The 23,827-nt window shown below is 53.8% G+C and overlaps 2 protein-coding genes across 3 annotated transcripts in view; one reads left to right on the top strand and one right to left on the bottom strand.

Annotated features, from left to right (window-relative positions):
- Positions 1–696: 696 nt before the first annotated feature.
- Positions 697–10,552, top strand: PGAM5 (PGAM family member 5, mitochondrial serine/threonine protein phosphatase). 2 transcript variants are annotated; one of them, XM_015109735.3, is made up of 6 exons: positions 697–922; positions 4,967–5,145; positions 7,055–7,180; positions 7,325–7,413; positions 7,591–7,724; positions 9,144–10,552. In XM_015109735.3, the coding sequence occupies exons 1-6, from the start codon at positions 732–734 to the stop codon at positions 9,292–9,294; spliced, it is 870 nt and encodes a 289-aa protein (XP_014965221.2). In that variant the 5' UTR covers positions 697–731; the 3' UTR covers positions 9,295–10,552. The 2 variants fall into 2 exon arrangements, with proteins under 2 accessions (XP_014965221.2, XP_028686071.1); XM_028830238.2 differs by having other exon boundaries at positions 7,594–7,724.
- A 4,425-nt stretch (positions 10,553–14,977) lies between these two features.
- The window catches only part of ANKLE2 (ankyrin repeat and LEM domain containing 2), a 40,544-nt gene continuing 31,694 nt past the window's right edge, over positions 14,978–23,827 (bottom strand). Inside the window, exons 9-13 of the mRNA XM_028830239.2 lie at positions 23,518–23,624; positions 22,447–22,637; positions 18,446–19,040; positions 16,662–16,793; positions 14,978–15,292 (exon numbers count right to left, since the gene is read on the bottom strand). Of these exons, the coding sequence (XP_028686072.2) occupies positions 15,091–15,292; positions 16,662–16,793; positions 18,446–19,040; positions 22,447–22,637; positions 23,518–23,624 (1,227 nt within the window). The 3' untranslated portion in view covers positions 14,978–15,090. The remainder of the gene's footprint in view (positions 15,293–16,661; positions 16,794–18,445; positions 19,041–22,446; positions 22,638–23,517; positions 23,625–23,827) is intronic.

The following is a 23,827-nucleotide window of genomic DNA, read 5'->3' on the forward strand; positions in this document are numbered from 1 at the left end:
AATGGGTAAGCGGTGGGGTCGGTCCACACAGGCGTCCAGCAATGGGTAAGCGGTGGGGTCGGTCCACACAGGCGTCCAGCAATGGGTAAGCGGTGGGGTCGGTCCACACAGGGAGCGCCGGTCCCCCTGGAAGGAAACCCAGGCTCTAACGAGGTTCCTCTGAGGACCCTGCTAAGCGAAATGCGCCGGCCACAGAGGGACTGTCCCGCAGGAGGCCGGGACCAGAAGTAACAGCCGGGCCGAACCTGAACGCACTTCACGCCGCTTGAACCGCACACGCAGGAACGGCGCCGGCGGAAAAATTTATTTCGGGTTCTGCCACCAAAAACATATCCTTTAAACAAATCTGCCGCGGTTTCCCAACTCCCTTAAACCAGGGCCCCAAGTTCTCCTCCGAGTCTCCGCCCCGCACCCAGCCTCAAGCCTGGGCAGGCGCTTCCGGTGCGGAACCTTCTGGAAAGCACCGCACCGCCCTCCCGGCGTCTCCACAGCTCCGCCCGCACCTGCGCGCACCGGCGTTCGCGAGCACCAGTGACGGGACGGAAGAGTGACGGGGCAGGCGGCTCCGCGAAAACACCCCTTCGCTGAAGGCTGCCCAGCGCCCCGCCGCGCCCCAGGAGGCGGGACTTCCGTCCCCGCTTCCCGGAAGCGGCCTCCCGCGGAAGCGTGTCCCTCGCGGAGCGCCGTCGGGGCCGTGGGCGCCTGCGCGGGCCGGCGCGGGAGCGGGCGGCATGGCGTTCCGGCAGGCGCTGCAGCTGGCGGCCTGCGGGCTGGCAGGGGGCTCGGCCGCCGTGCTCTTCTCGGCCGTGGCGGTAGGGAAGCCGCGCGCGGGCGGGGACGCGGAGCCACGCCCGGCTGAGCCGCCGGCCTGGGCGGGGGGCGCGCGGCCGGGCCCCGGCGTCTGGGACCCCAACTGGGACAGGTGCGCGCGGGGCTGGTCGGGCCTGGGGTCGGGATGGGGGTCAGGGCCGGTGTTACCGTTGGGATCGGGATCGGGACCAGGTTCAAGGTTGAGATCGAGTCGGGATCTGGGGTCGCCGTCCGCTTCTCCCGGCGAAGGAACCGCCTTCCGGGGCCGCTCTGCGCTGAGGGTTCTGGGGGCGGCGGGCCCTTCCCGCCGGCTTCTGTGGGCCGAGCTCCGCCTCATCGTCGCCCTTCTCTCCGCCCCTGCGAGTCCGTCCTGGGTGCCGTCGCCGGAGCGCGGGCCGGGGCGAGGCTGGGGTGGAAGCCGGGCCTCCTCCAGGGGCGTTTGCCGGAGGGCGCCCGCCAGCCGCGTGCGGTTAATGAGCGTTTGAAATATGGCCCGTGTGATTCCTGAAGGGAATGCTTAGTTTACGTCAATTTTAAACTTAAGCAGGCCGGGCGCAGTGGCTCACGCCTGTAATCCCAGCACTTTGGGAGGCCGAGACAGGCGGATCACGAGGTCAGGAGGTCGAGACCATCCTGGCTAACACGGTGAAACCCCGTCTCTACTAAAATACAAAAAAATTAGCCGGGTGCGGTGGCGGCGCCTGTAGTCCCAGCTACTCGGGAGGCTGAGCCAGGAGAATGGCGTGAACCCGGGAGGTGGAGCTTGCAGTGAGCCGAGTTCGCGCCACTGCACTCCAGTCTGGGCGACAGAGTGAGACTCCGTCTCAAAAAAACAAAAACAAACAAACAAAAATAAATAAACTTAAGCAGGGCCGGGTGCAGTAGCTCACGCCTGTAATCCGGGCGTTTGGGAGGCCGAGGCCGGAGGATCGCTTGAGCCCAGGAAGTTGAAACCGGCCTGGGCAACATAGGAAGACCCCCATGTCTACAAAAATTACAAAATAAGTTAGCCGAGCGAGGTGGCGCGCGCATGTGGTCCCAGCTACTCGGGAGGCTGAGGCAGGAGGATCCCTTGAGTCCAGGGGTCCCAGGCTGCAGTGTGAGCCGAGATCCCGCCACTTCACTCTGGCCTAAGCAACAGAGCCTGTCTCAAAGGAAAAAAAAAAAAGTGCAGGTTTTTAACATTGGTTATGTGTTGAAATAGTATTTTTAGCATATTGAATTAAAAGTATGATCGAAATTCACCTGTTTCTTTTTAATGTTGCCGTTAGAAAATTTATAATTTTCACATGTTGCTGGCATTCTGTTTCTGTCGGCCAGGACTGCTCTCGAGGCAAGGATGGTTTGCCCAGTCCTAACTGCTCCTTATACTCAGTATTCTGAGAAAGGGGCACAGAATTATACTTACTACTGTGGTTGTGTTAAGTACTTTATATTACTTTTTTTTCTTTTGTTAACCTTATTTCCTCTATTATTAGCATCATACACTAAGCGTGGTATATATATCAAAATTAATGAGCCGTAACCCATACATTATTACTAAGGTTCATGTTTCACTGAGATTTCCTCAGCTTTTACCTGCTGTTCTGTTCTAGGATCCCACATGACAAGCAATCTTCATGCCTCCTCAGGCACGTTTTGGTGGTGATAATTTCTCAGACTTGTTTCGATGATCATCACTGTTTGACGCATCCTGGTCAGGGGTTTTATAGAAGGTTCCTCAGTTGAGATTTGTCTGAAGATTTTCTCATGATTAGATGGGAGTTACATTCTTTTTCTTTCTTTTCTTCTTTTTTGTTTGAGATGGATTTTCGCTCTTGTTGCGCAGGCTGGAATGCAATGGCGCAATCTTGGCTCACTGCAACCACCGCCTCCTGAGTTCAAGCGATGCTCCTGCCTCAGCCTCCCGAGTAGCTGGGACTACAGGCGTGTACCACCACGCCATCTAATTTTATGTTTTTAGTAGAGACGGGGTTTCTCCATGTCGGTCAGGCTGGTCTTGAACTCCCGACCTCAGGTGATCCACCCACCTCGGCCTCTCAAAGTGCTTGGATTACAGGCATGAGCCACCATGCCCAGCCCATTAAATTCTTTTTTAAAAATCAGTAAAATATTCTGAATTTCTTAGGCCTTTTTAAGGAAAGAAATTAAGGTTAAAGAACTTGAAGTAGGTTGGGTGCAGTGGCTCACACCTGTAATCCCAGCACTTTTTGAGAGGCTGAGGCAGGCGGATCACTTGAGGTCAGGAGTTCGAGACCAGCCTGGCCAACATGGTGAAAGTCTGTGTTTACTAAAAATACAAAAAAATTAACCAGGCATGGTGGCACACACCTGTAGTCCCAGCTACTCAGGAGGCTGAGGCAGGAGAATCACTAGAACCCAGGAGGTGGAGGCTGCAGTGAGCCCAGATTGTGCCACTGCACTCCAGCCTGGGCGACAGAGGGAGACTCTGTCTCAAAAAAAAAAACTTGAAGTAGAACCAGGAACTGAGCCCAGCCTTTCTCTTTTAAGCAGGTGTTCTGTATTTGCTTGCCATGTCTGGGGAGAAGTGAATTGGGCCTTGTGGGCTGGGAAAGACTCGTACAGACAGAAGGCATGAGCAACTACAGGAAGGTGCTAGAAGACAGCGTGTTTCCTCTTGAGTCTGGTGTCCACGCTGTAAAGTTCCAGAGCCTCATCTGGTGAAATCTCCCGCTTCTTCCTGGAGGTCTCATGCAGTGCACGGCTTCCTGTCTCTGTGCCTATAGCTCCCAAATATTTTCACCCTGACTCCCCCATACCTGCCAATTTGAGTCTTGGCCTGGTTTATGACAGGCCCCCAGGTCAGCGCAGCCCGAACAGAGCCCTTGAGTCACGACCATACCCTTCCACAACTTCCTTTTCTGCCACTGTCTCTGAGTAAACACCAGCAGGTTCCACTTCTGCTCTTCCCAGCTCTGCCGTGTTGAACTTTTTTTGTTGCTGTTCAGACAGGGTCTTGCTCTGTTGCCCGGGCTGGAGCGCAGTGCACTGCAGTGGCGAGATCATGGCTCCCTCCCAGGCTCAAGTGATCCTCCCACCTCAGCCTCCTGAGCAGCTGGGACTACAGCTGCGGACCGCTTTGCCCAGCTAACTTTTTAATTTAATATTTTTGTAGAGACGGGGCCCCCCTGTGTTGCCCAGGCTGGTCTTGAACTCCTGGGCTTCAGTGATCTGCCCACCCTGACCTCCCAAAATGCCGGGATCCGCTTTTTCAGATTCCAGCAGCTCCGGAACAGGACTTCATAATGGGAATGGTTTCTTCCTCACTGTCTGATGTGATAGTCACTATCCCATGTGGCTGCTGAGTGTTTGTTTATTTTCTGAGGTGGAGTCTCGCTATGTCGCCCAGGCTGGAATGCAGTGGTGCAATCTCAGCTCTTTGCACCCTCCGCCTCCCGGGTTCAAGCGATTCTCCTGCCTCAGCCTCCCGAGTAGCTGGGATTTCAGGTCTGTGCCACCAAGCCCGGCTGATTTTTTCCATTTTTAGTAGAGATGGGATTTCACCATGTTGGCCAGGCTAGTCTCGAACTCCTGACCTCAGTTGATCTGCCCGCCTCAGCCTCCCATATCCTGGGATTACAGGTGTAAGCCACTGCACCCGGTCCTGAGGGTCTAAAATGTGTTTAGTATGACTGAGGACATGATGTTTTAATTTTATTTAATTTTGCTTAAATTTTTAATTGAAACATCCTCATAGCTGGTGGCTGCTGTTGGGCATTGAAGTTCTAGGCTCTGTTGAAGCATCATGGTCAGGGAGGCTGTCCTGGTCCCGCGGACACTTTCCACCTGCCCACCCATAGCCGCTGTCCTCCTTCCTTTTCCATACCCACAGGTGCATTCTGGGTGGTCTGTCTCCTGCTGTTCACTGTCTGCCTCTCCTTATTAGAGAAGATGCACAGGGCTTTGCTTATCTGTTTTGCTTTCCAGCACATAATGCAGAACAGGCCTGGAACTAGCTTTGTGGGAGGGAGAGTAGCGGTATGCTCAGAGAGGCCTCCCCAGGGCTGTGTCGAGGTCCTTGTCTTCTCTCCATGCTCTTCCCAAATAGTTTGACAATCTGGAAATAACATCTTGTCAGAAAAACTCAAACTTGGGAACAGAGGTCACAAGGACCTATCTTGTATTTCAACATCAGGCGAGAACCGCTCTCTCTGATCAACCTGCGGAAGAGGAATGTGGAATCTGGGGAAGAAGAGCTGGCGTCCAAGCTGGACCACTACAAAGCCAAGGCCACACGGCACATCTTCCTCATCAGGCACTCCCAGTACCATGTGGATGGCTCCCTGGAGAAGGACCGCACTCTGACCCCGCTGGGTATGTGGCGAGTCAGACCCTCTGTGACTCCCTTGTGTGTGATGGGGTCAGACCCTCCGGGGACACCCTTGGGGAGGTGACGGGGTCAGACCCTCCAGGGACGCCCTTGGGGATGTGGCCAGGTGCATATCCTCTGCTGGTGCCTTGGTTACGTGATGCAGCTCCTCCGCAGACCCCCCCAGTCAGCTTTCTTGAAAGTGTTTGGGGCACTGGGTCTCCTGGGGCCCATGTCTGAGGCCATCACCCCTGAATCACACATTGACATTACCAGTAACTGTCCGCTGAACTTGGATAGAAGACAAGCTTTTAAAAATGTCTTTACCTTGGCCAGGCGCGGTGGCTCACACCTGTAATCCCAACACTTTGGGAGGCCAAGGCAGGCGGATCACCCGAGGTCAGGAGTTCGAGACCAGCCTGGCCAACACAGCGAAACCTCGTCTCTACTAAACGTACAAAAATTAGCCAGGTGCGGTGGCAGGCACCCGTAATCCCAGCTACTCAGGAGGCTGAGGCAAGAGAATTGCTTGACCCTGGCAGGTGGAGGTTGCAGTGAGCCAAGATTGCACCACTGCACTCTAGCCTAGGTGACAGAGCGAGACTCAGTCTCAAAAAAAAAAAGTCTTTACCTTTTAGCAAATGTTGGACCTATCTTGTTTGCATGAGACCAAATTTGGTACATATCCTAGCAGGGGTTTTGTGCCTGCTCGACGCCTTGGAAAGCCGCATAGCTTGTGCGCTCAGCTGCTCACCTGGACCTGCTGCCAAAGACCCTTCTCTTCTGCACTCACAGGCCTACTGCCTGGCGTCTGCTTTTTTTTTTTTTTTTTTTCCGGAGACAGAGTCCTGCTCAGTTGCCCAGGCTGGAGTGCAGATGTGATCATGGCCCACTGCATGGGTTCAAGCAATTCTGCCTCAGCCTCCCAAGTAGCTGGGATTACAGGTGCCCACCACCACAGGTGGCTTTTTTTTTTTTTTTTTTTTTTGGTATTTTTAGTAGAGACAGCGTTTCACCATATTGGCCAGGCTGGCCTCAAACTCCTGACCTCGTGATCCGCCCGCCTTGGCCTCCCAAAGTGCTGGGATGACAGGTGTGAGCCACCGCGCTCAGCCTGGCATCTGTCTCTCAATGCCCTGTTGAACAGGCAGGACTGAGCGACACGATCCTGCCTGTCCCCACTGGCAGACGCTGCATAGACAGCGCCCAGGAGGGTCCTTCCACCCTGTCCTTGTGTTCCTGTGCAGGTGGATCTGTAGGAGAGATGCCTAGAGAAGGAAATGTGGGGTAGGCTAAGGTAGAGTTTACACTTTGAAAAGTTCTTTAAATGGGATAGTGTCTGTTCATGCACATATTAAAAGTTCAAATGGTAAAAATGTGCAGGGCTGTCCTCCACAGATGCCTCCCTCAGCCCCCAGAACTGTCCCGGCTGCTTGTATACAAAGAAAGTGGAGTGACAGACGCAGCTGTGGCTGCATCCAGTGGACTCGGCCTTCCCGAGGGCCTTTCCACCTGGATGCCAAAGCTCACAAGAGAAAAGGTGTCTGCACTGGTGTCCGGCCCCATGTAGCAGCTCGGGGTGTTTAGGTCCTGCTGTGTTGGCCTCCGTCATGGCGTGTGCCTGGTGGACCCTGAGGCTCAGGTTTTGGGCATAGTTAAGTGACGGTGACGAGGGGACTCAAACCACCAGCCACTGTCCGATTTCCTGCAGTTGATGGAATCGGATGCTTTTCTTTTTCCTGTATGGGGGTGAAGACAGTTGAGTGCCAGCCCCTCAGGCCCAAGCCTAGGGAGAGCAGGAGCCACGGGATGCACTTGCTGCCTGACGCGGGCTCGTGCTTGTGGGTGGAGGAGGGCGCGTTTGCGGGCGGCGGAGGGGGTGCGGGTGCGGCACTGAGGTGTTTCACCCTCCAGGTCGGGAGCAGGCTGAACTCACGGGGCTCCGCCTCGCAAGCTTGGGGTTGAAGTTTAATAAAATCGTCCATTCCTCCATGACGCGCGCCATAGAGACCACTGATATCATCAGCCGGCACCTGCCAGGTAAGTGCGGGGTGCGGGGCCTCCATGCTTGCAGCAGTGGACGGCTCGCGGCAGGGCCCGGCCTGAACTCCTGGCCACTGGGAGGTCACAGCATCTCCGCCGGCACGGCCGCCGCACCCAGGGCTTCACTGTGCTTCTCCCCAGGCGTCTGCAAAGTCAGCACAGACCTGCTGCGGGAAGGCGCCCCCATCGAGCCAGACCCGCCTGTGTCTCACTGGAAGCCAGAAGCTGTGGTAAAAACCTCCCCAGGGAGCAGCTGCGTCACCCCTGCCTTTCGTGGGCAAAGCGGCCCTGCGGGGCTCACCGTCCATCACGTGTCCGGCCATCCCACGGGCTTCCCCGGGCAGCGATGGGGTCTGTCTGCCTTGCCCGTGTACTTCCACACTGACTGTTCCTCACTCTGCCCCCAGCAGTATTACGAAGACGGAGCCCGGATTGAGGCCGCCTTCCGGAACTACATCCACCGTGCAGATGCCAGGCAGGAGGAGGACAGTTATGAGATCTTTATTTGTCACGCCAACGTCATCCGCTACATCGTATGCAGGTAGGCAGCCACCGTGCTGGTTGTGGCCAAAATAATTTCACACCTAGAGAAAAGCACTGTGCTGTTCCGGCCGGCGCCGCAGGGCAGCCCTGAGGCGGCTTGGGAAGCAGCCTGAGGGTGGCCATGCCACCCACGGAGACAGGGTGGTGGGTGGCTCAGAGGCGGTGATGGCAACACCAGGCTTTTCCACAAATGCGAATTGTGCCTAAGAAGTGCATGAAGATGCCACGGCGGATAGATCTCATCTCTGTTCTTCGCTTTCCCAGAAAGGGACCTGTTCCACTAACTGGCTGCTCCCTGCGTTTTTTTTATTTTTATTTTATTTATTTATTTTTTTTTGAGACGGAGTCTCACTGTGTCTCCCAGGCTGGAGTGCAGTGGCGTGATCTCGGCTCACTGCAAGCTCTGCCTCCCGGGTTCACGCCATTCTCCCGCCTCAGCCTCCCAAGTAGCTGAGACTACAGGCGCCGCCACCTCGCCCGGCTAGTTTTTTGTATTTTTAGTAGAGACGGGGTTTCACCATGTTAGCCAGGATGGTCTCGATCTCCTGACCTCATGATCCGCCCGCCTCGGCCTCCCAAAGTGCTGGGATTACAGGCTTGAGCCACCGCGCCCGGCCGCGTTTTTTTTTAATACGGGAAAAGCAGAAATTAAATTGTGTTTACTCGTAAGAAGTCAGCGTTTTTCTGATTTGTGCAAATCTTGAGTTGGGGTTGGGCCCCTGTCCTAAAGAGCGCAGGTCTCCAAGTGTGATGGCTCAATTCACGTCTATCCCAGCCAGATCTTCCCCGAGAAGCCCCGATTGAAGATAGGAGCAGCTCGGCTTATGTGTACCCAGCCCTGAGGCTGCTCTGAAACTTCTTACTGAGGGGCTCAGCCCCCGTTCGTAAAACAGAGCCCCCCCGGCCCAGCCTCTTTTAAGGACAGAGCCCCCTGGCTCTAGTCCAGCCTGTTTTAAGGACAGACCCCCCCTGCCCCAGCCCGGCCCATTTTAAGAACATAGTCCCCTGGCTCTGGCCCAGCCTGTTTGTTTTTATTTATTTATTTATGTATTTATTGAGACGGAGTCTCGCTCTGTCGCCCAGGCTGGAGTGCAGTGGCGTGATCTCGGCTCGCTGCAAGCTCCGTCTCCCGGGTTCACGCCATTCTCCTTCCTCAGCCTCCCGAGTAGCTGGGACTACAGGCGTCCGCCACCACAGATGGCCAATTTTTTGTATTTTTAGTAGAGACGAGGTTTCACCGTGTTGGCCAGTATGGTCTCAATCTCTTGACCTCCTGATCTGCCCACCTCAGCCTCCCAAAGTGCTGGGGTTACAGGTGTGAGCCACCGCACCCGGCCTAGCCCAGCCCAGCCTGTTTTAAGGACAGAGCCCCCGGCTCTAACGTGCCCTCTCTCTCTCTCTCCCCCTCTCTCCCCAGAGCGCTGCAGTTCCCTCCCGAAGGCTGGCTCCGGCTGTCCCTTAACAACGGCAGCATCACCCACCTGGTGATCCGACCCAATGGCCGAGTTGCGCTCAGGACCCTCGGGGACACGGGGTTCATGCCTCCCGACAAGATCACCCGGTCGTGAGGGCACCGCAGGGCTCTGGCCTCTCCTTCCCTCTGTCCTCCCTGCACAGGCCGCACGCGCTTACGTTTTGTTCCCGAGGAGACAGGTGGAAAAGTAGAAACCTACAATGCTGCATCTGGGGAGTGACTTGTGGCCAGGCTGAGAAGGGGAGAGTTGGGATCAGACAGCCTGACTTCTATACAGGGTTTCATACCTGACCAAGGAACCCCCAGGATGGCGTGGGGTTTAAGGCAAAGACCTCTCATGCAGAAGTCAGGCCTGTTGTGGGGACCTGAATGAGGCCTGACCCAGACCACCATGTTCGCAGCCACGGCTGACCCGTGCCGAGGGTCCATGCTCCGTTGGCAAAGCCAGTCAGGCACGAGGGTGACTGAGGCACACGGATGAGGAGGGCACCCAGGTTCTGTTCACAACTCACTTCACCTCATACATCCTTTTAATTTCTTAAAACCCTCTTGTCATTTAAATATTTGTCGATTAAAGATTTTCTGGATGGGCACAGTGGCTCACACCTGTATTCCCAGCTACTCCGGAGGCCAAGGTGGGAGGATCTCTTGAGCCCAGGAGTTTTAAGACCAGCCTAGACAAGGCAACATAGCGAGACCCTGTCTCTACTAAAAATACAAAAGTTAGCTGGGCATGGTGGTGGGCATCTATAGTCCCAGCTACTTGGGAGGCTGAGGTGGGTGGATCACTTGGGCCCAGGAGTTGGAGGCTGCAGTGAGCTGTGATTTGTGTCACTACCCTCCAGCCTGGGCAACCAAGGGAGACTTAAAGCAATTTTTTTTTTTTTTTGAAACGGAGTTTCACTCTTATTGCCCAAGCTGGAGTGCAGTGGCGGGATCCTGGCTTACTGCAACCTCTGGCCTCCTGGGTTCAAGTGATTCTCCTGCCTCAGCCTCCCAAGTAGCTGGGATTACAGGCGCCCACCACCGCACCCGGCTAATTTTGTATTTTTAGTAGAGATGGGGTTTCACCACGTTGGCCAGGCTGGTCTCGAACTCCTGACCTCGTGATCCGCCCGCCTCGGCCTCCCAAAGTGCTGGGATTACAGGCGTGAGCTACCGCACCCGGCCGGGGATTAAAACATTTAAACGTGTTGTGTGTACCTAGATATTATGTTAATTTAGGAAAAACTAAAATTTCTATGAAGTGGTTGTGACTATTTTCTGTAGTCGATACAATTGGGATATCTGATCTATTTCTCTGTCTACTTTGGAAATGATTGCATAATAAAATTTTACTGTTTTTCTTAAAAGGACTAGTGACTGTGTTAAAAACAGGAAACTTCGGCCGGGCACGGTGGTTCAAACCTGTAATCCCAGCACTTTGGGAGGCCAAGGTGGGCAGATCACGAGGTGGAAAGTTCAAAACCAGCCTGACCAACATGGTGAAACCCCGTCTCTACTAAAAATACAAAAATTAGCCAGGCGTGGCGGGCGCCTGTAATCCCAGCTACTCGGGAAGCTGAGGCAGGAGAATCGCTTGAACCCAGGAGGCAGAACTTACAGGGAGCCGAGATCACGCCATTGCACTCCAGCCTGGGCAACACAGCGAGACACCATCTAAAAAGGAAAAAAAGGAAACTTGTGCAGTGTGAGAAACGATGGTGCCACCAGAACCCTTTGCACAGGGTCCCGTCTCCCCATGGTGTTGACACCTCTGCCTGTGTCACACCAGCTGCCTGCTCAGAGGACTTCCGCCAGCGGCCTGGGCCCTCTCCGAATCCCTGACCAGGATGGCAAGACTGACCAGTGGCTGTGGAGACAACAGCCACAGCAACCAAACGCCATTGTCTAGAAACAGTTTGATAAGCCAGGGCTGCGCCGACTTCAAAAACAAATACCAGGCACGCTCACGCTTGACCTCAGACAGGAGCAAGGCTCTCGCGGAAGGAGTCCGGGATGCTCTCAGTCAGCTGCACAGGCGCCCACGCCACAGTCCTAGGCGGGGCCTCTGGGGATGGGCGGCACTGCAGGGCTAAGCCTTTGTTTTGCTTGGGGCCCTGGCTCCTCTGTAAAGTGGGAAAGCTTGGAGGTGGGAGCGGGGCCAGCACGCCTGGCACCAAGGCGGTGCTCAGAGCAGGCACAGGGTTGCTGGGCGGAGAAGCTCATCGCAACGTGGAATGACCACACATCAGCTGGCCCTGACCCCCACCCAGCCCGCGGCTACTCCCGTCACTCACGTCACAGACCTGAGTCCCACCCACGTGAAGATCTGGACAGACTCCCAGGTCTAAAGGGGGAAGCGGAAGGGGGACCGTGAGCAGTTTTCAGTGCATCACAAGAAACCAGTGACCCAGAAGTCTTCGAAATGCTTATGCAAAAAAAAAAAAAAAAAAAAAAAACCAAAAGGAAAGAAAACCTGATGCTGCTGCTTAAGTCAGATTTGAAGTCAAGGATTTTGAAAAGTTAAGCCACAAACTCAGTGTGACTCATTCTTTAAGAGCACACGGCAATGATAACCTGTATTCTTGTTTTTCAAGTCTACAGCCCTTGGTATTCCCAGGCAGCCTCCAATCCAAGTCCTAACCAGGCCCTGCTTATCTGCCAAGATCAGAGACTCTGGATGTGTTCAGTGTAGTATGGCCATAGATGATTACCCAACTTTCTTGAATATGAAACTTTAAATAACTTTTAGTTTCTTTTTCTAGAGTAAATTCCCAGCAAACTTTTTTTTTTGAGACATAGTCTTGCTCTGTCACCCAGGCTGGAGTGCAGTGCCATGATCTTGGCTCACTACAACCTCTGCTTTCCAGGCTCAAGCGATTCTCATGTCTCAGCCTCCCAAGTGGCTTGTTCTACAGGCGTGCATCACTGCACCTGGCTCATTTTTGCATTTTTAGTAGAGATGAGTTTCACTCTGCTGGCTAGACCGGTCTGGAGCTCCCTGGCCTCAGTGATCCGCCCACCTCGGCCTCCCAAAGCGCATGAGCCACTGTGCCTGGTAGACGTTTCCCTTCTAGAATACCTGCTGTTTAAGTGGTTCTTACTTGGCCTTTTCCAGACTTCTGCATTTGGGACAGACGTAGATTAGCAAAGTGAGGACGGCTCCCGGTTTGGCTGGTTGCTGGTGGGGGTCTAATTTCTGAATGCTGGACTCAGGGCAGGCATGGCTGGGGAGAGGCAGGGAGGGGCAGGCAGGAGACTGGGGAGTGGGGGATCTGAAGACCCCAGGGATCTTCAGCGCACGAGTGTGCATGTTGTGAACGCCCGCACGGAGGGAGCCGTGTGAGGGGAAGGCTGGGTGCTTTGGACTGGGCCAGTTACAGGGGCCTAGTGACGTCAATGATGGATACTGTCCCCCGGTTGGGGACAGGCTGAAGACAGACTGAAGACTTCTCAAATGTTAGTAACGACACCCTCACTCTGGTCAAAGTGAAAACTGCACACAAGAAGCCTAAGTGAGACTGGTGGGAATGGCATGCCACCAAATGGCAGCCAGCTGCCAGGGACCGTCATGCCAACGTTTATCCCAAAGCCTTTTCTTGAGACAGCTAAGGAAGGAGCATTGGCAGGGCAATCTGCAGCTGGAGCAGTCACAGGGTTTCCAACCACGACAAGCAGACGCCTGCGCCCTGCATGCACAGCCAGGCCCCAACCAGGGTTCTGCCATCAGCCCTTCCTGGAAAAGCTCTGCAGGTTTCTGGAAATATCCAGACAACTCTGGAGGACCCAGCTGTGGTCCCTGCCATGGCGCCGCTGGCACGCCCACGGCTGGTATGCAGCACCATGGCTGCTTTTACCCCAGAAACGAGCAGCAGACTCCCCGGGCGCCTTCCTCACAGCTGCCACCACGCTGAAGCAGGGCACTTTCCAACCAAAGCCACCACAGCAACTGTTAATGTCACCAAGGTTCCCACTGCCAAGAGCAACAAGAAAATCTGTGCTCCTTTAACGGACGCCAGAAAGTCTTTCGCAACTTAGTCCAGAAAGGGGCCTAAAACCAGCAAGCAAATCTGAGGGCGCCCAGGCTGACAGCCGTGCCACCAAAATAGTGCCGTGTGCCCGGGCACAGGTGAGGGATCTTTCCAGAAGCTTAGAATTATTACCACGTGGTTCTGAAGTAACGCATTTCATTAAGTGTTTTGTGAAGGACATAAAGCCCCCTGGGGGACACGAGAATGCCTTCGTTGGGTCTGGAATCGCCTCCCACAAACAAACGGAGAAACAGTCAAAGGCGGCCTAAGACCTGGGAAATCAGGAGCAGTGGCCTATATACAAAATCAGGGCCAAAATCTTTTACTTTCTATTTGAATTTACAACCATATACAGACAATACGGTAAGATTTTAGAGAAAACAGATCATCACTATGAATATCCATATTCTGATTTCTTTTGAGAACCAAGATGCCTTTTGAAATGCTGCTGCTTAGAAGAGCACGTGTTGTCTGTCTGGTGTCTAGGTCTTGTCTGCTACAAAACAAACGAAGACACCCTGTGTAACAAAATCAGATTTTAACATTTAAATCTTGATTCCAATATTCCTCACCGATACCATCATATGAAAGAAATAAGCCTTTTTTTTTTTTAAACAAAGTTTCAATTCAGAATTTTTACAAACAAAAACAATCTTGTATCTACTTACTATCACTATATTCTCAAAAAGCAAGTTCAGGAAATTTAAAAATGATTTTTATAAAAGGCACTGAAGTTAGCAAAAGCATTGGTGGGTTTTCATTTTGGATGAAACACTGGAAATGTTCACAGAGTAACAACTGTGTGAGCAGGTGCCCGTAACACCCAGGAAGAAACCGACCTCCAGTTAGTACCTCCTGAGCACCTAGGCAGCTCCTCACACATTCTGACCACAGACCTTCATTCAAGCCAAGGTGAAGGCTACAATCAACACGGCAAGGAACCCAAATGGGACTTAAACCTCTGAACGCAACACTCTTTATAAAGGAGATCCCCACTGAAATGAGTTCCAAAATAAAGGGTAACTTTATCGTATAATCATTTATGCTCAAAAAAGCCTCAGAATAAACTTCAACACAGAACAATTACAGCTTGTATTACTGCTCCACTGGCACCTGAACAAAGCAGGCAGTGAAGGCTCGCATGCTGAGGAAACAGGGAACACCTGGGCTCCACTGCTGCTGAGCTCTGCGTGGCTCCTGACACCGCTCCTACGGGCTGCAAGACTTCCCACAGAGAAAAGCTACTTTTATCTTCCGATCAGTAACTTAAATATTCCGAACAACCCAAATTACAACAGTTGCTGCGAGTCTGAGGCGCACTCCGGGCTCCCTGATCCCAGCCGTCCACCTCACTCTGTCTGAACCATGAGACCCACGAGCGAACTAACAGGGACTCTGCCAGCATCATGCCACCCCCTGCCCCAGCCCAGGAAAAGACAAGGCGGCAAACAATTCATCTTGGTGAGCGCAGGCAGCGCGGGGACATCAGTGCTCACGCCTCCGCCAAGTCCTTCCTTGTCCACAGCGTTTGTTGGATGCTGTGGTTAGTACCTGGCTGCCTGCCTGCAACTGCCTCAGCACCCTTTCCTCTGCTACATTTCAGACCTAGAAATTGCCACCTAAAAAGTCCACCACTACCACATGGACATTTTCCAGAAAATTGGTATCTGAGTTTGCTTTCATTAACTTCTAACTTCCAAAATATCAGAAATCTAAGTTTTATATAAAACATTTAAATCTTCTAAAATTCTCACACCCTCAAAGTGAGGATTAATAATAATTTAATCAGAATATATTCCTTTGTGACAGTTTAGCAACAAACATATGATCTTTCCTTCTTTAAAACTGAAGAACCAACGGAGAGCCCAGTGCTAAGCCTACAGGGCGGCAAGCTCAGCCAGGCGCGCCATCCTGCGGAGCTGGTTCCCGTGCGCGGGGCTGTAGCGCCCAGGACTGCCCGGGCCCGGCTTTCCGGGGTTGCTCCCAGCTGCACTGTTTCTCCCCGGACTGTAGCTGTGAGGGCCACTGAGATCTGGCAGCCGAGACTTGAACTTTCCTTTCACCGCGGGACTGGGCCAACTGCGGAAAGCAAGAAAGAACTGTTAGCAGACGGGCAGGCCGGGAGATGAACAGCGAGAGAGTGGGAAAATAATGGCCCAGGACTCACGCACACGCGCCCGGGCAGAGAGGCACTGCTGAACCCTGGCACTGTGGGCACACACACCCGGGCAGAGAGGCACTGCTGAACCCTGGCACCGTGGGCACACATGCCCGGGCAGAGAGGCACTGCTGAACCCTGGCACTGTGGGCACACACACCCGGGCAGAGAGGCACTGCTGAACCCTGGCACCGTGGGCACACATGCCCGGGCAGAGAGGCACTGCTGAACCCTGGCACCGTGGGCACACACGCTCAGGGGGAGGAGAGGCACTGCTGAACCCTGGCACCGTGGGCACACGCCCGGGCAGAGGAGAGGCACTGCTGAACCCTGGCACCGTGGGCACACATGCTCGGGGGAGGAGAGGCACTGCTGAACCCTGGCACCAAGGGCACACGCACCCGGGCAGAGGAGAGGCACTGCTGAACCGTGGCACCGTGGGCACACACGCCCGGGCAAAGGAGAGGCACTGCTGAACCCTGGCACCGTGGGCACACATGCCCGGGCAGAGGAGAGGCACTGCTGAACCCTGGCACCGTGGGCACACACGCCCAGGCAGAGGAGAGGCACTGCTGAACCCTGGCACCAAGGGCACACGCACCCGGGCAGAGGAGAGGCACTGCTGAACCGTGGCACCGTGGGCACACATGCCCGGGCAGAGGAGAGGCACTGCTGAACCCTGGCACCGTGGGCACACACGCCCGGGCAGAGGAGAGGCACTGCTGAACCCTGGCACCGCGGGCCCATGGGCCTGGGCGAAGAGGAGGAGGAGAGGCACTGCTGAACCCTGGCACCGCGGGCACACGTGCCCGGGCAGAGAGGCACTGCTGAACCCTGGCACCGTGAGCACACACGCTCAGGTTGAGGAGAGGCACTGCTGAACCCTGCCACCGTGGGCACACGCACCCGGGCAGAGAGGCACTGCTGAACCCTGGCACCACGGGCACATGCGCCCGGGCGGAGAAGAGGCACTGCTAAACCCTGGCACCAACTGGGAGAGTCAAGCTCATGGGGGTTTCCAGGAGAATCCTGTGTGATCTGAGTAGAAACCCTGCTGCTTCCACCCCTCTAGCCCTCAGCTTGTCAGCAGCTGACCCGTTCGGCTTTTCCACCCAACTGGAGATCTGTCCTGTATGCAGAGCCACAACACCCAAACCCACAGCCTGGCTGACGGGCCTGCCGGCGTTAGGAAGAGCCACTGATACTTCCGCATGAACTGGAACTGGACCCTGCAGAAGCCAGCTTCCAACAGCTGCCCTGCGGATAACAGGCTGTCTGGGGCCCATGTACCTCTGTCTGTCCGAGGGTGAGTAGCACAGGACAGCAGTCTTCCATCTGTGCACGGCTGGGAACTGATGGGGGTCGACATCTGCACACTCAAGAGCAGCCAAAACATCCTGATCGAGTTTTGACGGCTCCTCTCTAGAAACCACAATACAAGAAGCAAAAACATCTTTGGTAAAAACATGAAGACCTCTAAAATAGCACTACTTTTTTTTTTTTTATTTTGAGACGGAGTCTCGCTCTGTTGCCCAGGCTGGAGTGCAGTGGCGCCATCTCGGCTCACTGCAAGCTCCGCCTCCCAGGTTTACACTATTCTCTGCCTCAGCCTCCCAAGTAATTGGGACTACAGGCGCCCGCCACCACCCCCGGCTAATTTTTTGTATTTTTAGTAGAGATAGAGTTTGGCCATCTTGGCCAGGCTTGTCTTGAACTCCTGACCTCATGATCCACCCACCACGGCCTCCTAAAGTGCTGGGATTACAGGCTTCAGCCACCGCGCCCGGCCTCCACCCACTGTTAAAATGCAGTTTTGCATATTTGCACCCTCAGTGCTCAGTACCAGAAGGTTAGGGACATTTATCCTGTTAGACTGAGACTGACCCCAAGATGGCTTTTCTTCCTAAAAGAATTTAATTCTTAGAAGAGATCATTCACACCAGTGGCAGGCACATCCCTAGCAAATAACAGCAAACACGAGGATCACCCACAGTCCAACCAGAAGAAGACCCAGAAAGAACGTCTAGAAGCTAGACTCAGAGACGGGAACTGAAAGCACATGGCGAGTCCACACGAAAGCTTGTGTGGGGGTCGGCGCGGTGGCTCCCGCCTGTAATCCCAGCACTTTGGAAGGCCAAGGCAGGTGGATCGCGGGGTCAGGAGTTCGAGACCAGCCTGGCCAACATGGCGAAACCGTCTCTACTAAAAATAGAAAAATCAGGCCGGGCGTGGTGGCTCAAGCCTGTAATCCCAGCACTTTGGGAGGCCGAGACGGGCGGATCACGAGGTCAGGAGATCGAGACCATCCTGGCTAACACAGTGAAACCCCGTCTCTACTAAAAAAATACAAAAAACTAGCCAGGCGAAGTGGCGGGCGCCTGTAGTCCCAGCTACTCAGAAGGCTGAGGCAGAAGAATGGCGTAAACCCGGGAGGCGGAGCTTGCAGTGAGCCGAGATGCGGCCACTGCACTCCAGCCTGGGCGACAGAGCGAGACTCTGTCTCAAAAAAAAAAAAAAAAAAAAAAGCCAGGCGCGGTGGCTCACGCCTGTAATCCCAGCACTTTGGGAGGCTGAGGTGGGTGGATCACAAGGTTAGGAGATCGAGATCACGGTGAAACCCCGTCTCTACTAAAAATACAAAAAATTAGCCGGGCGAGGTGGCGGCGCCTGTAGTCCCAGCTACTCGGGAGGCTGAGCCAGGAGAATGGCGTGAACCCAGGAGGTGGAGCTTGCAGTGATCCGAGATCGCGCCACTGCACTCCAGCCTGGGCAACAGCGTGAGACTCCGTCTCAAAAAAAATAAATAAAATAAAATAAAATAAAATAAAAAAAAGAAAAATCAGCCAGGCGCGGTGGCAGGCACCTGTAGTCCCAGCTACTCGGGAGGCTGAGGCAAGAGAATCACTTGAACCCAGGAGGTGGAGGTTACAGTGAACCGATATCACGCCACTGCACTCCAGCCTGGGCGACACAGCGAGACTCCATCTCAAAAACAGAAAGCAAGCAAGCGTGAGTGGGAAAGGAGCAGGTTCGGAAACAGCACCGCAGGCGTGCACAGGGCAACACAAGCCTACCCAAAAAGGAAAAGCCGCCTGGCCGGTTCCCTCGTGACCTCCAGCTGACCCTCGTGCCCGGGGCTGCTGGGACTCAAGGACATTTTAGCGATCCTGGCTGACATTTCGCTTTCCGTCCTCCTGCGGCCGGTCCCCAGTTGGTCTGCGGGAGGAGGCGGCTCTAACAAGTCTCTTTCTACGGCATCGATTCTTGAAGTCAGGATCTTATCTTTAGTTTTCGTATTTTCATCTGGTGTCTTAGAAACGCTACTTCCTACATTTTGCAAATTCAGTTTATCAAACTCAACAGTCAAATCCGAGACAGGTGGCAGATGGGCTTCCTCCCCACGGGGCGCCTTTGGTCTCTTGCCCACCAGGGTCCTGCTGTGACTCAGAGGATGGCAGAGCCCATTTCTGCTGCTGTGTGGACCGCCTGGCTCGGCGGCTTCTATGAGGTCTGCCTCCTGCTCCAAGGGGAAGATGCTGCACCTCGCGTATCCAAAAGCACCAACTGTGGGCGGGCTGTTATTTCGAGCTGCATTTTGCCGATTTTTTATTTCTTCCAAGCTCATGTCATCTTCATCTAGAAACGCCCTCACAGAAATGGAGTTGCTGCCTGTGAGGAGGACAAGGAGCACTTCAGTGACAGGAATGACAGGAAGCCATGGAGCTGCTCCGCTCCGTCCGTGACCAACCGCCATGACCCCAGCAACCACAACTCTTACATTCAAATCCTACTCATCAGATTTCACAATGGAAAACCACCCACACGACTCCCCGGGAAAGGGCAAACAGGACCCTGCAGATGCAATCAGGCTGCTGGGCCAGGCGCGGAAGCTCACACCTGCAATCCCGGCATTCTGGGAGGCCACGGCAGGGGGGTCGCCGGACCCCAGGAGTTCAAGACTGCCTGGGCAACATAGCGAAACCCCGTTCTCTATAGAAAAATTAGCTGCCATGGTGGCACTCACCTGTAGTCTCAGCTATTTGGGAGGCTCGAGTGGGAGGATCACTTGAGCCCAGGAGGTGGAGGCTGCAGTGGGCTGTGATGCCCCAGCCTGTGCCACAGAGTGAGACCCTACTTCAGGGAAGGAGGAAAAAAAAAGCTGCCAGGCTGACTTCTTTTCTTTCAAAGGAAGGGAAATGAAAGGCCAAGGGCCGCCCAGGTGATGGGTGAGATGACCGCCCTGCACCCCCAGCTGCCCTCCAGCCCTCACTCCAGCTCTGATCTACTGCAACCCCAGGGGCTCCGAGTGTCACAGAGCCCCACAGGATCCCAGAAGATTGTGCAGAACAACTCCATGAAGCAGCACTGCTGCGCTTTAGCTGTGAAGACAACATGGAAGAGCTCCTGGGCGCAGCCCTGTCCGACAGGCAACAGAAATGTCCCATTTGGTGTTCACGATGACGACCCTGGCCACAAGGGGGTCCAGAACACTTGAACTGTGGCTCGTGCTCCTTAGGAAATGAGTCAACTTTATGTAATAGTTATTAATTAAAATGTACATAGTCACAAGACAACACAGGAAGTGAGGCCACTTCATAGAAGGGAGTTCTGTGCCACCGTCAGCTACAGCACAGCAAGGTCAGATTTCAGTGCTTCCCGTATAACCACTGCACTGACTTCTCTCTAGTTCTATGGTTGAGAGTCACAGGTGACTTTCCAAGATTCATTGCTTCTTAGTTTAATGTATGTCAGTCATTTTCATTTTCTATCATTCCAGGGAGTTTGTTTTATAAATGAAGTGTCTTGTGGGCTAATGGCTCTATTCTGACCTTACACATTCACACTCACACACACACACACACTCACACTCTCACACACACACTCACACACACACACACTCACACACACACACACTCTCACACACTCTCACACTCTCACACACGCTCACACACACACTCTCACACACACACACACTCTCACACTCTCTCACACACACTCTCTTTGACATGCACACTCACACTCTCACACAGTTTAAACTGTGTATCTGCTTTTTTAGCAGGTTCAAATCTCTATTAGTAAATTTGTTTTTTTAAAAAATAGAGACGGAGTCTCACTATGTTGCTCAGGCTGCTTTCGAACTCCTGGGCTTCAGGAATCCACCCACCTCGGCCTCCCAAAGTGCTGGGATTACAGGCGTGAGCCGCCGCACCTGGCCATCATTGATGTTTTTATGAATCACTTTTAGATTTTGTGTAGATAGGCTGGGCGCGGTGGCTCACGCCTGTAATCCCAGCACTTTGGGAGGCCGAGGCGGGCGGATCACAAGGTCAGGAGATCGAGACCACGGTGAAACCCCGTCTCTACTAAAAATACAAAAAATTAGCTGGGCGCGGTGGCGGGCGCCTGTAGTCCCAGCTACTCAGGAGGCTGAGGCAGGAGAATGGCGTAAACCCAGGAGGCGGAGCTTGCAGTGAGCCGAGATCGCGCCACTGCACTCCAGCCTGGGCGACAGAGTGAGACTCCGTCTCAAAAAACAAAAAAAAAAAAAAAAAAAAAAATGATTTTGTGTAGATTAACCTCTTCCAGCATGATCTTTCCATTCACTGCATCCGTGCTTTGGAAGCACTTTGCATCCCAGTGTCTGAAATGCACCGCGTGAAGCGCTTAGCGTCCCGGTGTCTGAAATGCACCGCATGAAGCGCTTAGCGTCCCGGTGTCTGAAATGCACCACGTGAAGCGCTTAGCGTCCCGGTGTCTGAAATTCACCACGTGCGTCCCGGTGTCTGATATGCACCGCGTGAAGCGCTTAGCGTCCCGGTGTCTGAAATGCACCGCGTGAAGCGCTTAGCGTCCCGGTGTCTGAAACGCACCGCGTGAAGCGCTTAGCGTCCCGGTGTCTGAAATGCACCGCGTGAAGCGCTTTGCGTCCCGGTGTCTGAAATGCACCGCGTGAAGCGCTTTGCATCCCGGTGTCTGAAATGCACTGCGTGAAGCGCTTTGCGTCCCGGTGTCTGATATGCACCGCGTGAAGCGCTTTGCATCCCGGTGTCTGATATGCACCGGTATTCTGGTGTGCACTCCTCTTTGTCTTTTTCCTGAAAATATGCTAAATCTAAAATATCATAGTCTCAGCCAGTGGAGTTCAGCTATTATGAGTTTTGAAAAAATGGCACAGAATGAAACATATTAGATTTTGGGTAATGAAAAAACAAGCAGAAATAGCAATACTGCTGAAAGCGATGTCATTATTTTTCAAATATCCTCCCCAACACACACCCCATTTAACATTAACCTTCCCAGCACTCTGGGAGGCCGAGGTCAGGAGTTCAAGACCAGCCTGGTCAATATGGTGAAACCCTGTCTCTACTAAAACAAAATACAAAAATTAGCCGGGTGTGGTGGCAGGCGCCTATAGTCCCAGCTACTCAGGAGGCTGAAGCAGAAGAATCGCTTGAACCCAGGAGGTGGAGCTTGCAGTAAGCCAAGATTGTGCCACTGCACTCCAGCCTCAGTGACAAAGCAAGATTCCGTCTCAAAAAACATTAACCTAAATGAAAGTACCAGACAGACCTCTATATTAAAAACACCGACAGAAATGAGAAACAGATGTGTGTATCCTGTCAGACCCCGGCCACGGGGGGCCCGTCCCAGCTGCCACGGCCACGTCTGCACGTGCTTAGACCCCGGCCACAGGGGGACCCATCCCAGCTGCCACGGCCACGTCTGCACGTGTTTAGACCCCGGCCACAGGGGGACCCGTCCCAGCTGCCACGGCCACGTCTGCACGTGTTTAGACCCCGGCCACAGGGGGACCCGTCCCAGCTGCCACGGCCACGTCTGCACGTGTTTAGACCCCGGCCACGGGGGGCCCGTCCCAGCTGCCACGGCCACGTCTGCACGTGTTTAGACCCCGGCCACGGGGGGCCCGTCCCAGCTGCCACGGCCACGTCTGCACGTGTTTAGACCCCGGCCACGGGGGGCCCGTCCCAGCTGCCACGGCCACGTCTGCACGTGTTTAGACCCCGGCCACGGGGGGCCCATCCCAGCTGCCACGGCCACGTCTGCAGGAGCTTACCAGACATGGTGGCTTTATCTCGGCAGGAGGCTTCCCTTTCTCCTGTTTCTTGTTGAGCCTTTTTGCCTATTTCCTGCTGTGTGAGATATTCTTCTAGTCTTTGCAGGCCTTCCTGGGAAGACAGATCAACAAAACAGCCCAGAAATTCCCAGTATTCAACCCAGGGATACCCCAGCTCATGAGCTAGCTCTCTGTAAGAAATAAAACACAATTAACCAGTTACGACAACAGAAAAAATACTCAGAACTACACAGAAAAAAGCCACTAAAGCTTCAAGTACCAGAGCAATGTCTGCAATCATGGCTATAATTTTACTTTATCCTTAACTGGCGGCTAAAATCACACTTCGCATTTTCTGAAACCGCACTCCTCCTCACACTTCGCATTTTCTGAAACCGCACTCCTCCTCACAGGGTAAGCAGGACCCGGCAGAGCTCTCATGAGCTGTGAACCGGCCGCGGGAAGGAAGGAGGCCTCAGCCCGACAGATCCTCACGCCAGCAACCCAGGTCACACAGTTCAGCTCCCACAGACGGACGTGTTCATGACCACGGAACAGCCCTGTGAACTTGCCCGTGGTTCTAGTCACGGCACACGAAAGCCTGGAGGTCCTTCTGGGTTCCACTTGTACACCTGACAACGGGCACGTATTTTGCAAAAATATTCTAAACAATACCACGAAGCTTTATTTGATTACAACACAACTTAGCTTTGTGGCTGTGCACTTCTTTTCCCCAAGGAATCCATACCATTATGCGGTACCTTCTATAAAATATTAAGGCTCCTTAGAAACATGTCCCAGAATCAATAAAGAACTCCAACTAGAAAAGGAAAGAAGGCACTGCAGACATCCCCCAGGTGTGGGATGGAACTGGCTTAAGCTAGAATTCTGCAACAACAACTGCAGCGTGTCCAACATCCACAAGGAATTAGACCTTCATGAAAAGAACCAAGTCTCCCAGTAAAGGCTTCCTGGCAATTGGTACTTAGAAGCTGTGATTTGATTTTCCGTCATTAATGAAAACACGACCAACTGCGTGCTCCACAGTGCCACGGCTCAGCCTTTCAGTACCTTCCCACTCTCTCAAAGCCTCTTTCTGGGTCTGATTTCTTGACGTGGTGAAGGAAGCCTGCTTTCTCTCGAGGTGGAGTTTTCCAGAGTTTGCGAAAATCTTCTGCCTATGAAGAAAAAAAAATGTATTGAGCCGTGCCAGGCACCACGCCCCTCATCTGGGGAAATCGCAGCAGCTGCCTGTCTCCTGACGCCCCTCCTTCTCTCCCCTTCACTAGCAGATCCCTGGGCCACATGCCCACCTGTGGCATGGCTGAGTGGCCGCATGGCTGCACTCTGACCTGGGGGAGGGGAGGCGATCTCCTTTCTT

Source organism: Macaca mulatta, chromosome 11, assembly GCF_049350105.2.
Source record: "Macaca mulatta isolate MMU2019108-1 chromosome 11, T2T-MMU8v2.0, whole genome shotgun sequence".
Lineage (NCBI taxonomy): Eukaryota > Metazoa > Chordata > Mammalia > Primates > Cercopithecidae > Macaca > Macaca mulatta.

Excerpts from the sequence above, each read along its gene's own strand:
- PGAM5 (XM_015109735.3), top strand. The coding sequence starts at position 732 with ATGGCGTTCCGGCAGGCGCTGCAGCTGGCGGCCTGCGGGCTGGCAGGG. Across the intron at positions 5,146-7,054 it reads CCGCACTCTGACCCCGCTGG|GTCGGGAGCAGGCTGAACTC; the intron begins GTATGTGGCGAG and ends TTCACCCTCCAG. Across the intron at positions 7,414-7,590 it reads ACTGGAAGCCAGAAGCTGTG|CAGTATTACGAAGACGGAGC; the intron begins GTAAAAACCTCC and ends CTCTGCCCCCAG.